Source organism: Chiloscyllium plagiosum, chromosome 44, assembly GCF_004010195.1.
Source record: "Chiloscyllium plagiosum isolate BGI_BamShark_2017 chromosome 44, ASM401019v2, whole genome shotgun sequence".
Lineage (NCBI taxonomy): Eukaryota > Metazoa > Chordata > Chondrichthyes > Orectolobiformes > Hemiscylliidae > Chiloscyllium > Chiloscyllium plagiosum.
The window spans coordinates 9,909,915-9,921,991 of record NC_057753.1 but is presented as its reverse complement, the minus strand read 5'-3'; the positions used below and the strand labels follow the sequence as shown (position 1 = coordinate 9,921,991).

General features: G+C 45.1%; 2 protein-coding genes across 2 annotated transcripts in view; both read right to left on the bottom strand.

Annotated features, from left to right (window-relative positions):
- Positions 1 to 12,077, bottom strand: part of LOC122543651 (zinc finger protein 91-like) — a 331,816-nt gene that overhangs the window by 281,771 nt on the left and 37,968 nt on the right. The gene's annotated exons all lie outside the window — the stretch shown is intronic.
- Positions 3,605 to 6,822, bottom strand: LOC122543553 (endothelial zinc finger protein induced by tumor necrosis factor alpha-like). Its single transcript, XM_043682371.1, has 2 exons — positions 6,463 to 6,822; positions 3,605 to 4,100 (listed from the first exon to the last, which is right to left on the bottom strand). Exons 1-2 carry the CDS (start codon positions 6,572 to 6,574, stop codon positions 3,787 to 3,789), a joined length of 426 nt encoding a protein of 141 aa, XP_043538306.1. The 5' UTR covers positions 6,575 to 6,822; the 3' UTR covers positions 3,605 to 3,786.

The following is a 12,077-nucleotide window of genomic DNA, read 5'->3' as shown; positions in this document are numbered from 1 at the left end:
TGTGGCACTCCACTGATCACAGGCCTCCAGTCTGAAAAACAACCCTCCACCACCATCCTCTGTCTTCTACCTTTGAGCCAGTTCTGTATCCAAATGGCTAGTTCTCTCTGTAGTCCATGAGATCTAACCTTGCTAATCAGTCTCCCATGGGGAACCTTGTCAAACGCCTTACTGAAGTCCATATAAATCACATCTACTGCTCTGGCCTCATCAATCTTCTTTGTTACATCTTCAAAAAACTCAATCAAGTTTGTGAGACATGATTTCCCATGCACAAAGCCATGTTGACTATTGTGAATCAGTCCTTACCTTTCCAAATACATGTACCTCCTTTCCCTCAGGATTCCCTCCAACAACTTGCCCACCACTGAGGTCAGGCTCACCGATCTATAGGTCCCTGGCTTCTCTTTACCGCACTTCTTACATCTATCACCCCTCAAAGACTTTCATTTGTCCACGCTATCTAATCCTCTGATTATCTTGTTTGTCTCTATCAATCCCTTCTTAACTGCCTTCTTTCCAATGAGGAGAAAGTGACGTCTGCAGATGCTGGAGATCAGAGCTGAAAATGTGATGCTGGAACAGCGCAGCAGGTCAGGCAGCATCCAGGGAACAGGAGAATCTACGTTTCGGGCATAAGCCCTTCCAGCAACACATTTTCAGCTTCTTTCCAATGAGAACAGACCCAAGTGTCTCAGTCTTAAAGACCTTCGCTCCTGTCCAGTCAACATCCTGATAAATTTCCTCTGTACCTTTTCCAATGCTTCCAGATCCTGTAATGGGGCAACCAGAACATTACAAAATATTCCAAGTGCAGCCACACTAGCGTTTTGTATAGTTGCAGCATGACGTTACGGCTCTGGAGCTCAATCCCTCTACCAATAAAACCTAGCACACCATATGCCTTCTTAACAGCACTATCAACCTGGGTGGCAACCTTCAGGGATTTATGTACATGGACTCCAAGATTCACACTATCAAGAACCTTTCCGTTGACCCGGTATTCTGCCTTCCTGTTATTCTTCCTAAAGTGAATCACCTCACATTTAGCTGCATTCAACTCCATTTGCCACTTCTCAGCCCAATTCTGCAGTTTATTCAAGTCCCCCTGCAACCTGTAACATTCTTTCACACTGTTCACTACTCCACCAACTTTAGTGCCAACTGCAAACTTACTAACCCATCCACCTATGTCCACATCTAAGTCATTTATAAAAATGACAAACAGCATTGGTCACAAAACAGATCTTTGTGGCACACCACTAGTAACCAGACGCCAGGCTGAATATTTTCCATCAAGCAACACTCGCTGCCTTCTTTCAGAAAGCCAGTTTCTAATCCAAACTGCTAAATCACCCCCAATCCCAAGCCTCTGCATTTTCTCCAACAGGCTACCACATGGAACCTAATCAAAGGCTTTACGGATGTCCATGTATACCATGTTAACTGTCATAACCTCATCCGCATGCTTGGTCACCTTCTCAAAAAACTCAATGAGGTCTGTGAGAAATGACCTGCCTTTGACAAAACCATTTTGACTATCTGAAATCAATTTGTTGCTTGCTAGATGATTATAAATCCTCTCTCTTATAATCTTTCCAAAAGTTTCCCTACAACAGACATAAGGCTCACTGGTCTATAATCTCTACTGCCCTTCTTGAACAAGGGTACAACATTTGCACACCTCCACTCCTCTGGTACTAAACCTGTAGACAATGATGAGTCAAAGATAAAAGCTAAAGGTCCTGCCATCTCCTCCCATGCTTTCCAGAGAATCCTCAGATAAATCCCATCCAGCCCAGGGGACTTATCTACTTTCACTCCTTTAGAATTGATAGCACCTCCTCCATACTAACCTTCGATCATTTCTGGTCTAATATCTCGTATCTCATTCTTCTCCTGTACAATATTGTCCTTTTCCTGAGTGAAGACCGATGAGAAATATTCGTTAACACCTCTCCAATCTCCACAGGGTCCACACACAATTTCCCAATTCTGTCTTTGACTGGCCCTATTCCTACTTAGTCATCCTCTTATTCCTCACATACGTATAGAAAGCTTTAGGGTTCTCCTTTATCCTATCTTCTAAAGACTGCTCATGTCCTCTCTTTGCTCCTCTTAACTCTCTCTTTAAATCCTTCCTAGCTAATCTGTAACTCTTCATCACCTTATCTGAACCATCTCGTCTCATTGTCATATAAATCTCCTTCTTCTACTTAACAAGAGATGCAATTTCTGGAGTAAACCACGATTCCCTTACCTTATCACTTCCTCCCTGCCTGACAGTGACATCCAATCAAGGACATGCCATATCTGTTCCTTGGACCAGCTCCACATTTCAATTGTCCCCATCCCCTGCATTTTGCTACCCCATTCTATGCATCCTAAGTCTTGCCTAATCGCATTATAATTGCCCTTGCCCCATCGATAATTCTTGTCCCGCGGCATGTTCCTATCCCTTTCCATCGATAAACTAAACGTAACTGAATTATGGTCATTCTCTCCAAAGTGCTCCCCTACCACTAAATCAAACACCTGGCCAGATCCAGTGTGGCCTCCCCTCTTGTCGGCTCTTCAACACACTGTCAGAAAACCCTACTGCACACATTGGACAAAAACTGATCCATACAACATACTAGAGTGAAAGCATTTTCAGTCAATGTTGGGGAAGTTACAGTCCCCCATAATGAATCAAACTGATTCTATTTCCAATATAGGAATTAATAAAGTATTACATGGATTGACTGCCAGCAGATTGTGCGTTCTTTGAACAAAATTAAATGTATCTGCAAATATTCTGCCAAAACAAATTCACCCCATAGATCTGTATGTATGCGCATGTGCATGAGAGTGTGCGTAAGTGTGTGCGTCTGAGAGAGAGCATGTGTATGAGAGGGGTATGGATAAAATTGAGGGATTGCATTTTGCTAAAGCAAGGAAGGGCAGGACTTGTACAGTTCATGGTAGGGCCCTGGGTTGTGTTGTAAAACAGAGAGACATGGGGTTTTCAGAGACATGGAGATGTCATACCTTGAACAATTTTAGATTAAATCTTTCATCTTTTAGAATGGGTTTCTGTTCTTAGGAAAGTTAATCCCAGAACTCCTTTTAAATATCAAATCTCAAGAATGTAATTTAAAGGCAGAGCTTTTCCTTCATTGTGTGAAAAGGTTGCCCCTGAGGGTCTCGGTATAATCTTTCCCCTCTCATCCAAAACATATGCCGACTAGTTCACCCACCCACCTTAAATAAAAATTGATTTCGCTTCCTCCCCCTGGTCCGACCCTCTCCCTCCCAGGATGAAGAGTTGCCCAGAGGGAGGCAGTTCCACTCAAACTTGACAGGGACACTTCCACATTGTGACGTCATCAATGGAGCGAGGCCCAAAACATGCTGCCGGACTGCGCTTGCTCCGAACGGCCAGCGGCCACTGGCCTGGCCTGGCCTGCACTGCCCTGTACAGTTTCCAAAAATCCTTTACCTTCAGAGAATCCCCACAGTGTGGAGCAATGCCATTCGGCCTAACGAGTCCACACTGACCTTCCGAAGGGTTACCCACCCACACCTATTCCCCTACCCCTAGTGCTCTACATTTACCCCTGACTAATACACCTAACTTGCACATTCCTGTGCACTATGGGTAATTTAGCATGGCCAATCCACCCTAACCTGCACAACACTTGACCCTATGTGAACTGGAGCCTCTACACGTGGGAGTAGCGTATGAGGCCTTCTCAAACTGAAAGCTGGTAAATGACCACTCCCCTGTGTGGATCCGTTTGTGGGTCAGCTGCTTAACCGAGCAAGTGAACACCTTCCCGCACTCGGGACACCTGAACCACCCCCGAGTGGAGCTGCTTGTGTTTTCAGTTGGCTCATCTGACTGAACCCCCTCTCACACTCTGAGCAAGTGAACGGCCTCTCCCCCGTGTGTGCCTGCTGATGCATCAGCAGGGAGGATGAAACGCTGAAGGCCTTCCTACACTCTGGGAGCTGAAAGGCCTCTCCCCCATGTGGGCCCGCTGATGCTTCAACAGGGAGGAGGAATCGCTGAAAGCCTTCCCGCATTCGGGGCAGCTGAAGGGCTTCTTCCCCGTACTCTGTGAAAAGAGATTACAAAGGTCATCACTGTCAGTCCAGGATAGAAAAGATAAAATAAAAACAGAAATCTACCCCATCCCCTTCCCAATCTATATCCTTCCATACCTTCTCACCCAGGTAGTTAAGACACATATCTGAATTTGCAAGTGAAGATCTGGACCCCTGGTGGGGTGTCTCAGTTCCGCAATTGGTCAATGAACCCTCAAATTCAGTCTGGCTGTTTTAGACTTCACTCTTTATTTCTTCATGCAGCCGGGTGCAGAGCGCAGAGAAACACAGAAGTTATGCACTTCTAAATTCCTCAGAGCAACTGCACACATATGGCTTAATACAGAGACACTTGTACACTTTTCTTAAATGAGAACATAGGTCATAATCACATCGTATATTCAGACAATTACCAATCAATATATGATATCACTCTATTTAGTTACTTGATCCAATTATATTAACTGCTAAACAACTTAGGTCATAATGGTTAGGTGACTTTTGTCTTGTGATACAGTGCCACTGCACCTGCACCGAGAGCCAGCCAGTGTGGTTAACATTTCCTTATCTTATTGTGCTACTTCTGTAGTCTAGCGGTCATAGCGACTAATACTTCCTTATTGTATCGAGCCATTTCTGTATTCTAACGGATGCATTAGTTATGCTACTCCCTGTGGCCTTATTGCAGATGCAACCCACGCCTGTTGGTGAGACACAACAGTCGCCTGCTCCATACCCCTTGGAACGATTCGGCTGTCTCCTTGGTCCACTTCCACCAGGTGACCAAAGCAATGATTGGTTATGAACTTGCTCTAACCAACATTATGCATGCCTCTCTCTCCCAGGTGCATGCAGCCTATGGCGATGTTCCCTCCCTTTCAGCATCGTCATGGGTAGAGCCTGGTTCGTTTGTGCTCGTCAAGAACTGGACTCGCAAAGGTCTCCAACCTCATTGGGATGGCCCCTACCAGGTTTTACTTCCCGCCCCTACGGCGTTCAAAATCGCTGGGCGCTTGATATGGGTCCACCTGCATCATTGAAAATTGACTGGCCACACCAATCAAGAGGGGCACGAGGAGGAGAGAATACTGGAAACCGAGGGATCCTCTCCATTTGGGTTTTTGAATTTTGCTGTTGTTCTAATGCAATTCTTATTACAGATACCTGAAGTAAGAGGAGGGACATGTGGGGGATCGCCTACCTACTGACCTGTTTGATCACGTACGACACCATGATGGGGAAAGCCACTAAGTGTCGATGCGATCTGGAACGATCCGAGATTACCCACCACCTATGCCGAGGAGATGTAGTCCAGTGCACCGGACCAGACGTCTTTGGCATGTGGAACGTGATTGATTATTGCATGGACTCTTACATCAGAAACATATGGTCCACGTGGACAGTAGAAATCAGTGAGAGTTACCTTGTCGTTACTGAACCTGTCTTTTTGATTTTATCTGCAGACACAAGCCTAGTGAGGATAAAAATGATCAACCCCGTTATTATGGTAAATGTTTGAAGGAAACCCGGGAACACCATCCCTTTTTGCAGGATGGGCCTACTCGATAAAAGAGAAGCCTGATAGGGGAAACTCCTCAATCCACAAACAACTTATTTATATAGGCCCACAGAATGTTCTTCATCCTAGAGTCAGTAGTATGTTACTCTTCTCTATTGGTAGATAACTTACTTGCCCTGTCCCCAGTCCCAACCTATTCGTCAGACCTCCTACTGCCGACCCTCCAAAGAGAAATATCACTTTCCAATACTGTGTTAGCCCTCCTGCCACGTGTTTGCTGAAGTCTTTTAACTCCACTGCAGGGTCATATGAGAATTGCTTTAATGGAACTGGCTCTGGGTGTATAATTCTTCATGTTCCACATAACATCTCTCGCCTATTTGAGACTTGTCTTGCCCACACGTGTAAGACAAAAGGGGCCTTATACCTCCTTCCCATGTATACAAACAGCTTGCGTTCCACTGGCTGGGGTACAACAGGCCTTGTGCAGCAAAAGTAACTATACCCATCTCCATGTACAGACCCGGAACGGAACCCTTCCCTAGTGCATTTATAGGTCTTTTCTCTTTTCAGAATCTGATACTGTCGCCAAGACCATGTGCAACAGAACTAAGGGAGAGCCTAATGGGAACAGAATTCAGACGACCTTTGTCTACCATACAGTGCGAGCGCTCAACAGTCACTTTGCCAATTTTTTTATGGTGCACAAGCGACTCCTCTTGCAAAACGTCAGCCCTTTCCTCTTGTAGACCTGACCAGACCCTCTGCTGTAACATTTCAGTAACCTATTTTAACAAATTGTCCCTATTATACACCTTGGCTACTATTTCTTCAGTCAAGGTAAAGCTACCTACCAATTTCCTTGTCCTTAATGGCAAAGATGTTCTTCGTAAAGTCACTATCAGAGCCCTTGCTCCCACAACAGTACCTTGTCCTGACCAGTGGACAAGTCAATGGTATCTTCATCTGAGGAGGATGCAGCGGGCTGTCTCAGCTAACCTTGCTCCAACTGGAAGGATCCCAAGGGACTGAGTAACAATCCAGGACACTCAATAGGCTGGGGAATCCTGAGTACCCTGAGTTTGGGAAGATCGGTAGGGGTGATAAGTCAAAAGAACTGCAATTACCTCATTTGCAGCTTGACCGTTCTAGGAAATAAGACTAAAGAGGCTCTGGAACAGATTAGTCTGGGATTATCAGATCTGCGTCTTTATTCTATGCAGAATCAGCATACCTTAGACTAGCCCAGGAAGGTGGGGTCTGCGCTACTTTCCAACATAAATGCATTATGGGCATTCCCAATCGCACTTGCAATTTTACTAAGAAACAAGACGAGATCCAGGTGTTCCTTGAAGGGACCAGTTGGGGAAACTGGGGATCGGGCTCTTGATACAATGGGCTTATCAATTTAACTATGTATATCAGAATAATTTTCCTCTGTATGCCGGTATTGCTATTGTTAAGTGTTTAATTGCGAATCATATGAGCTCCCTTAGTGATATAGATTTGATGGCTTACCCGCATGTGTCGATGGCAATGACCAGGTGAGCGGCGAAGATGGTGGTGCCACACTAGAGGATGTTGATGGCTGGAACACCTTGTTTGGATTAGCCTTCCCTTTCAGTGATTGCGGTGCAATCAAAGGGGGGAACGAGGATGTGGGCATCTGGGAAATGGGACAAAATGGCTGAAGGAGCTGCACAAAATGGCTTCTGCTTGGCTAAAGTGGTCTGAACTGAGTCAGGTTGATACTCAGAATAAACAAGAAACTACAGACTGATGTAAATCCAGTGAAAAAAATTGCAAACGCAGAAGTAACAATATGACCCTAACCATTAGTCGCAGAAGTTACGGTTTAAGCCTATCCACCAGGCAGGACAAATACGATTTCAATAACAGGTTGTTTACAAGAAATCGTGATAGGCTAAGTCAAAAGACCATGGGGACCTCAGGAAATCTGATTGATTGTTACTACGTGATCATGCTCCATGCCTGACTATAAACAATGTACATAAGCTCTATGCAAACTCTAAGTTATCCAATTCTTATGGCACTCGAGGAGTACTCATACTTCTGGGCTGATCACAGTCTACCGACCTGGCCGTACCAAAGAATAAACAATTGCTTGTGTGATTGACAAAGTCATTTCCAGGTGTGCTTATTGACCAATCCCAGAAACCTGGATCATCAGAACAACCAGACGGGAAATGGTTAATGTCCCCAAGATGTGGGGAGCAAAATGAAACATCAAGGCATTAACACCAGAAAGAAACTGATCATACAGACATGGCAAACATTGGTAGCAAGACAGAGTCACAGAAATACACAGCAGAGAAAGAGTCCGTTCAGTCCATGCCAACCAGATATTCTAAATCAATCTAGTCCCATTTGCTAAAACTTGGCCTATATCCCTCTAAACCCTTCCTATTTATATACTCCTCCAGATGCCTTTTAAATACTGTAGTTGTACTAGCCTCCATGACTTCGTCTGGCAGCTCATGCCACACACGCACCAACCTCTGAATATAGGCGTTGCCCCTGAGGTACCTTTTAAATCTCCCCCCCTACCCTCACTCTAAACCTATGACCCAATCCCAGGGAAAAAACCTTGTCTATTTACCCTATCCATGTCCCTCATGATTTTATAAAAGTTTGTAAGGTCAATCCATAGCCTCCGGCGTGCAAAAGAAAACAGCCCCACCCTATTGAGCTCAAACCCTGAAAACATCCTTGTCAATCTTTTCTGAACCATTTCAAGCTTCACAACATCCTTCCTATAGCAGAGAGACCAGAACTGCACAAAACATTCCAAAAGTGGCCTAACCAAATGTCTGGTGCAGCTACAACATAACTTCCCAACTCTTATACTCAGAGGATTCAGAAAGTTTTCAAAACCCACCAAAGACAACCGGGAAAGAATGGAGGGATAAACTGAACTTTGGGGGTCAGCTTGGACCTCAGGGCGGGGGGATGGGGATGAGGGAAGGAAGCCGAATGTGCTGGAGCCAAGGCTGAGGAAAAACAGAGGATGCAAAGCCAGCGTAAAGCTGCAATGAGGAATATTGCATGAGCTGTACTTGCACCCATTGAATTTACTTGTGGGAATCGGGTACATTTTAAAAATAAAAACAGAAAAGGTATCTAACCCTCCCCAACCTCTCTCGGAATACAGGAAGAACTAGCCCTTTGGATACAGAACTGGCTCAAAGGTAGAAGACAGAGGGTGGTGGTGGAGGGTTGTTTTTCAGACTGGAGGCCTGTGACCAGTGGAGTGCCACAAGGATCGGTGCTGGGTCCTCTACTTTTTGTCATGTACGTAAATGATTTGGATGCGAGCATAAGAGGTACAGTTAGTAAGTTTGCAGATGACACCAAAATTGGAGGTGTAGTGGACAGCGAAGAAGGTTACCTCAGATTACAACAAGATCTTGACCAGATGGGCCAATGGGCTGAGAAGTGGCAGATAAATGCGAAGTGCTGCATTTTGGGAAAGCAAAACTTAGCAGGACTTATACACTTAATGGTAAAGTCCTAGGGAGCGTTGCTGAACAAAGAGACCTTGGAGTGCAGGTTCATAGCTCTTTGAAGGTGGAGTCATAGGTAGATAGGATAGTGAAGGCGGTGTTTGGTATGCTTTCTTTTATTGGTCGGAGTATTGAGTACAGGAGTTGGGAGGTCATATTGCGGCTGTACAGGACATTGGTTAGGCCACTGTTGGAATATTGTGTGCAATTCTGGTCTTCCTATCGGAAAGGTGTTGTGAAACTTGAAAGGGTTCAGAAAAGATTTACAAGGATGCTGCCAAGGTTGGAGGATTTGAGCTATGGGAAGAGGCTGAACAGACTAGGGCTGTTTTCCCTGGAGCGTCAGAGGTTGAGGGGTGACCGTATAGAGGTTTACAAAATCATGAGGGGCATGGATAGAATAAATAAACAAAGTCTTTTCCCTGGGGCTGAGGAGTCCAGAACTAGAGGGCATAGGTTTAGGGTGAGAGGGGAAAGATATAAGAGAGACCTCGGGGCAACTTTTTCCACACAGAGGGTGGTACGTGTGTGGAATGAGCTGCCAGAGAAAGTAGTGGAGGCTGGTACAGTTGCAACATTTAAAAGGCATTCGGATGGGTATATGAATGGGAAGGGTTTGGAGGGATATGGGCCGTGTGCTGGCAGGTGGGACTAGATTGGGTTGGGATAACCGGTCGGTAGGGACGGGTTGGACCGAAGGGTCTGTTTCCATGCTGTACATCTCTGTGACTCTATCCTCCCGTTCCTCCTCACAGGAGTCACAATACTTGAGTTTGTGGAGTCTGCTCCCTCCCTGGATTCACGGCCATAGCTACAAGTGAACAGATTTTCCCATCTCGGTCTCCCTCCCAGGATGAAGAGTAGCCCAGAGGGAGGGAGATTCACTTTGAAATGGGCATGCCCACGTCCGCGCTGTGACGTCATTAAAGAAACGAGGGGCGAGGCCAAACGAAGTGACGGTAAAGGGGGCGGGGTAAAAACTGTCAACAGAGCCCACACTGCGCATGCGCTGCATTCCAGCCGAACACACTTTTCAAAAACCTCTTCCCTTCAGAGAATCCCCACCATGTGGGAACAGGCCACTCGGCCCCACGAGTCCACACCGACCCTCCCAAGGGTAACCCACCCACATCCATTCCCCTACCACTATTGCTCTGGTGGGCGGCACGGTGGCACAGTGGTTAGCACTGCTGCCTCACAGCGCCAGAGACCCGGGTTCAATTCCCGCCTCAGGCGACTGACTGTGTGGAGTTTGCACGTTCTCCCCGTGTCTGCGTGGGTTTCCTCCGGGTGCTCCGGTTTCCTCCCACATCACAAAGATGTGCAGGGTCAGGTGAATTGGCCACACTAAATTGCCCGTAGTGCTAGGTAAGGGGTAAATGTAGGGGTATGGATGGGTTTCGCTTCGGCGGATCGGTGTGGACTTGTTGGGCCGAAGGGCCTGTTTCCACACTCTAATCTAATCTAATCTTAACCCTGAGTAATGCACCTTACCTGTACATCATGCATAATTTTGCATGGCCATTCCACCCTAACCTGCACATCCCTGGGCACTATGGGTAATTTAGCATAGCCAATCCACTCTAACCTGCACAAAAGTCAAAAATTACACATCACCAGGTTGTAGTCCCACAGGCTTTTTAGGAAGCAGTGACTTCTGGAGTGCCGTTTCTTCATCAGGTGGTTGTGGAGTATAAGATCATAAGGCACAGAATTTACAGCAAAACATTTCAGCGTCCTGCCACTGAAATGTTACATTGAACAAACATAGATTGTTAAGTCTTTCACCGTTTCGAATGGTTTGCAGGTATCATTACAATGTAAACCCCAGAATTTCTTGTATGCCACCTTCTCGAGATAACAAGGTTTTATAGCAAAACAATGCATTATAGGTGTGAGGTCAGAGTTTGCCTGTATCTCAATCTTGAGTCAGACTGGTTCTATTTCCAAAGTGGAATTTACAAAATATTACATGGATTGACTGCCTGCAGATTGTGCATTTTTTAAGCAAAATAGAATGTATCTGCAAATACACCTCCACGCACGTGCACACACACATACACATGCTTTGTTGGGTGAATTTGTACTTGCAGAATTACATCTTACTTTGCTCAAAAACTGCATGAATCAATGTAAGATTCCATAAATCAACTTTTTAGATGAGAATCAGTCTAGCCATTGTGGTACAGACAGTCTCACACAGGGGAGCTCACACCATCAATACATTATGTGGGCTAATATTGACAGCAATTGGTAAAGTTCACTTGGGAATGTAACTTTCGTTTTTAAAATGTTTTGTGATTTACATATGAAAGAACTGAAATCAACATGGTCATTCTAACAGATGAAACACTTAAACAATCCAGGTCTTTTTCAATATATAATTTCAGTTACATCGCACTGTAAACTGTTGCTATAAATTCTGTGTCTTACAATCTTATTCTCCAGAAGCACCTGATGAAGGAGCTGCACTTCGAAAGCAAGGGCTTTCAATTAAACCTGTTGGACTATAACCTGGTGTTGTGTGATTTTTAATTCTGCAAATACACATTCACTTCCATGGACTTGTGTTTTTATGTCCCTGAGAGAGAGGAAAAGTCTACATCAGTGCTGTATGTCTCTATGTCTATTTGATAATAGGTGCTTTATTTCTGTTGATGTAAATATTGTAGTAAATCTTAGCTGAGTTCTAATAGTTAGATGTAAGGGAGAGAGAATTCCTCAGGTAGGGCACCATAAGAATCCTGGGAGACCCCTATTTCTGGTTTACTTCCTAATGAACAAACATTAACCACAAGCACCTATTTATTTCTAATTTTGTTTCATTTTTCTTGTTTTATTCCCTGGGATGATGTGGGAGAATTAGAACATAGGACATAGAACATAGAAGAATACAGCGCAGTACAGGCCCTTCGGCCCTCGATGTTGCGCCGATCCAAGCCCAC

What these genes read in the sequence shown, in the direction of transcription:
- LOC122543553 (XM_043682371.1), bottom strand. Translation starts at nt 6,574, where the DNA reads ATGAAGATACCATTGACTTGTCCACTGGTCAGGACAAGGTACTGTTGT. An exon ending in CATTAAGGACAAGGAAATTG is followed by an intron (nt 4,101 to 6,462) that starts GTAGGTAGCTTT and finishes CTCTTTTCACAG; the next exon opens with AGTACGGGGAAGAAGCCCTT.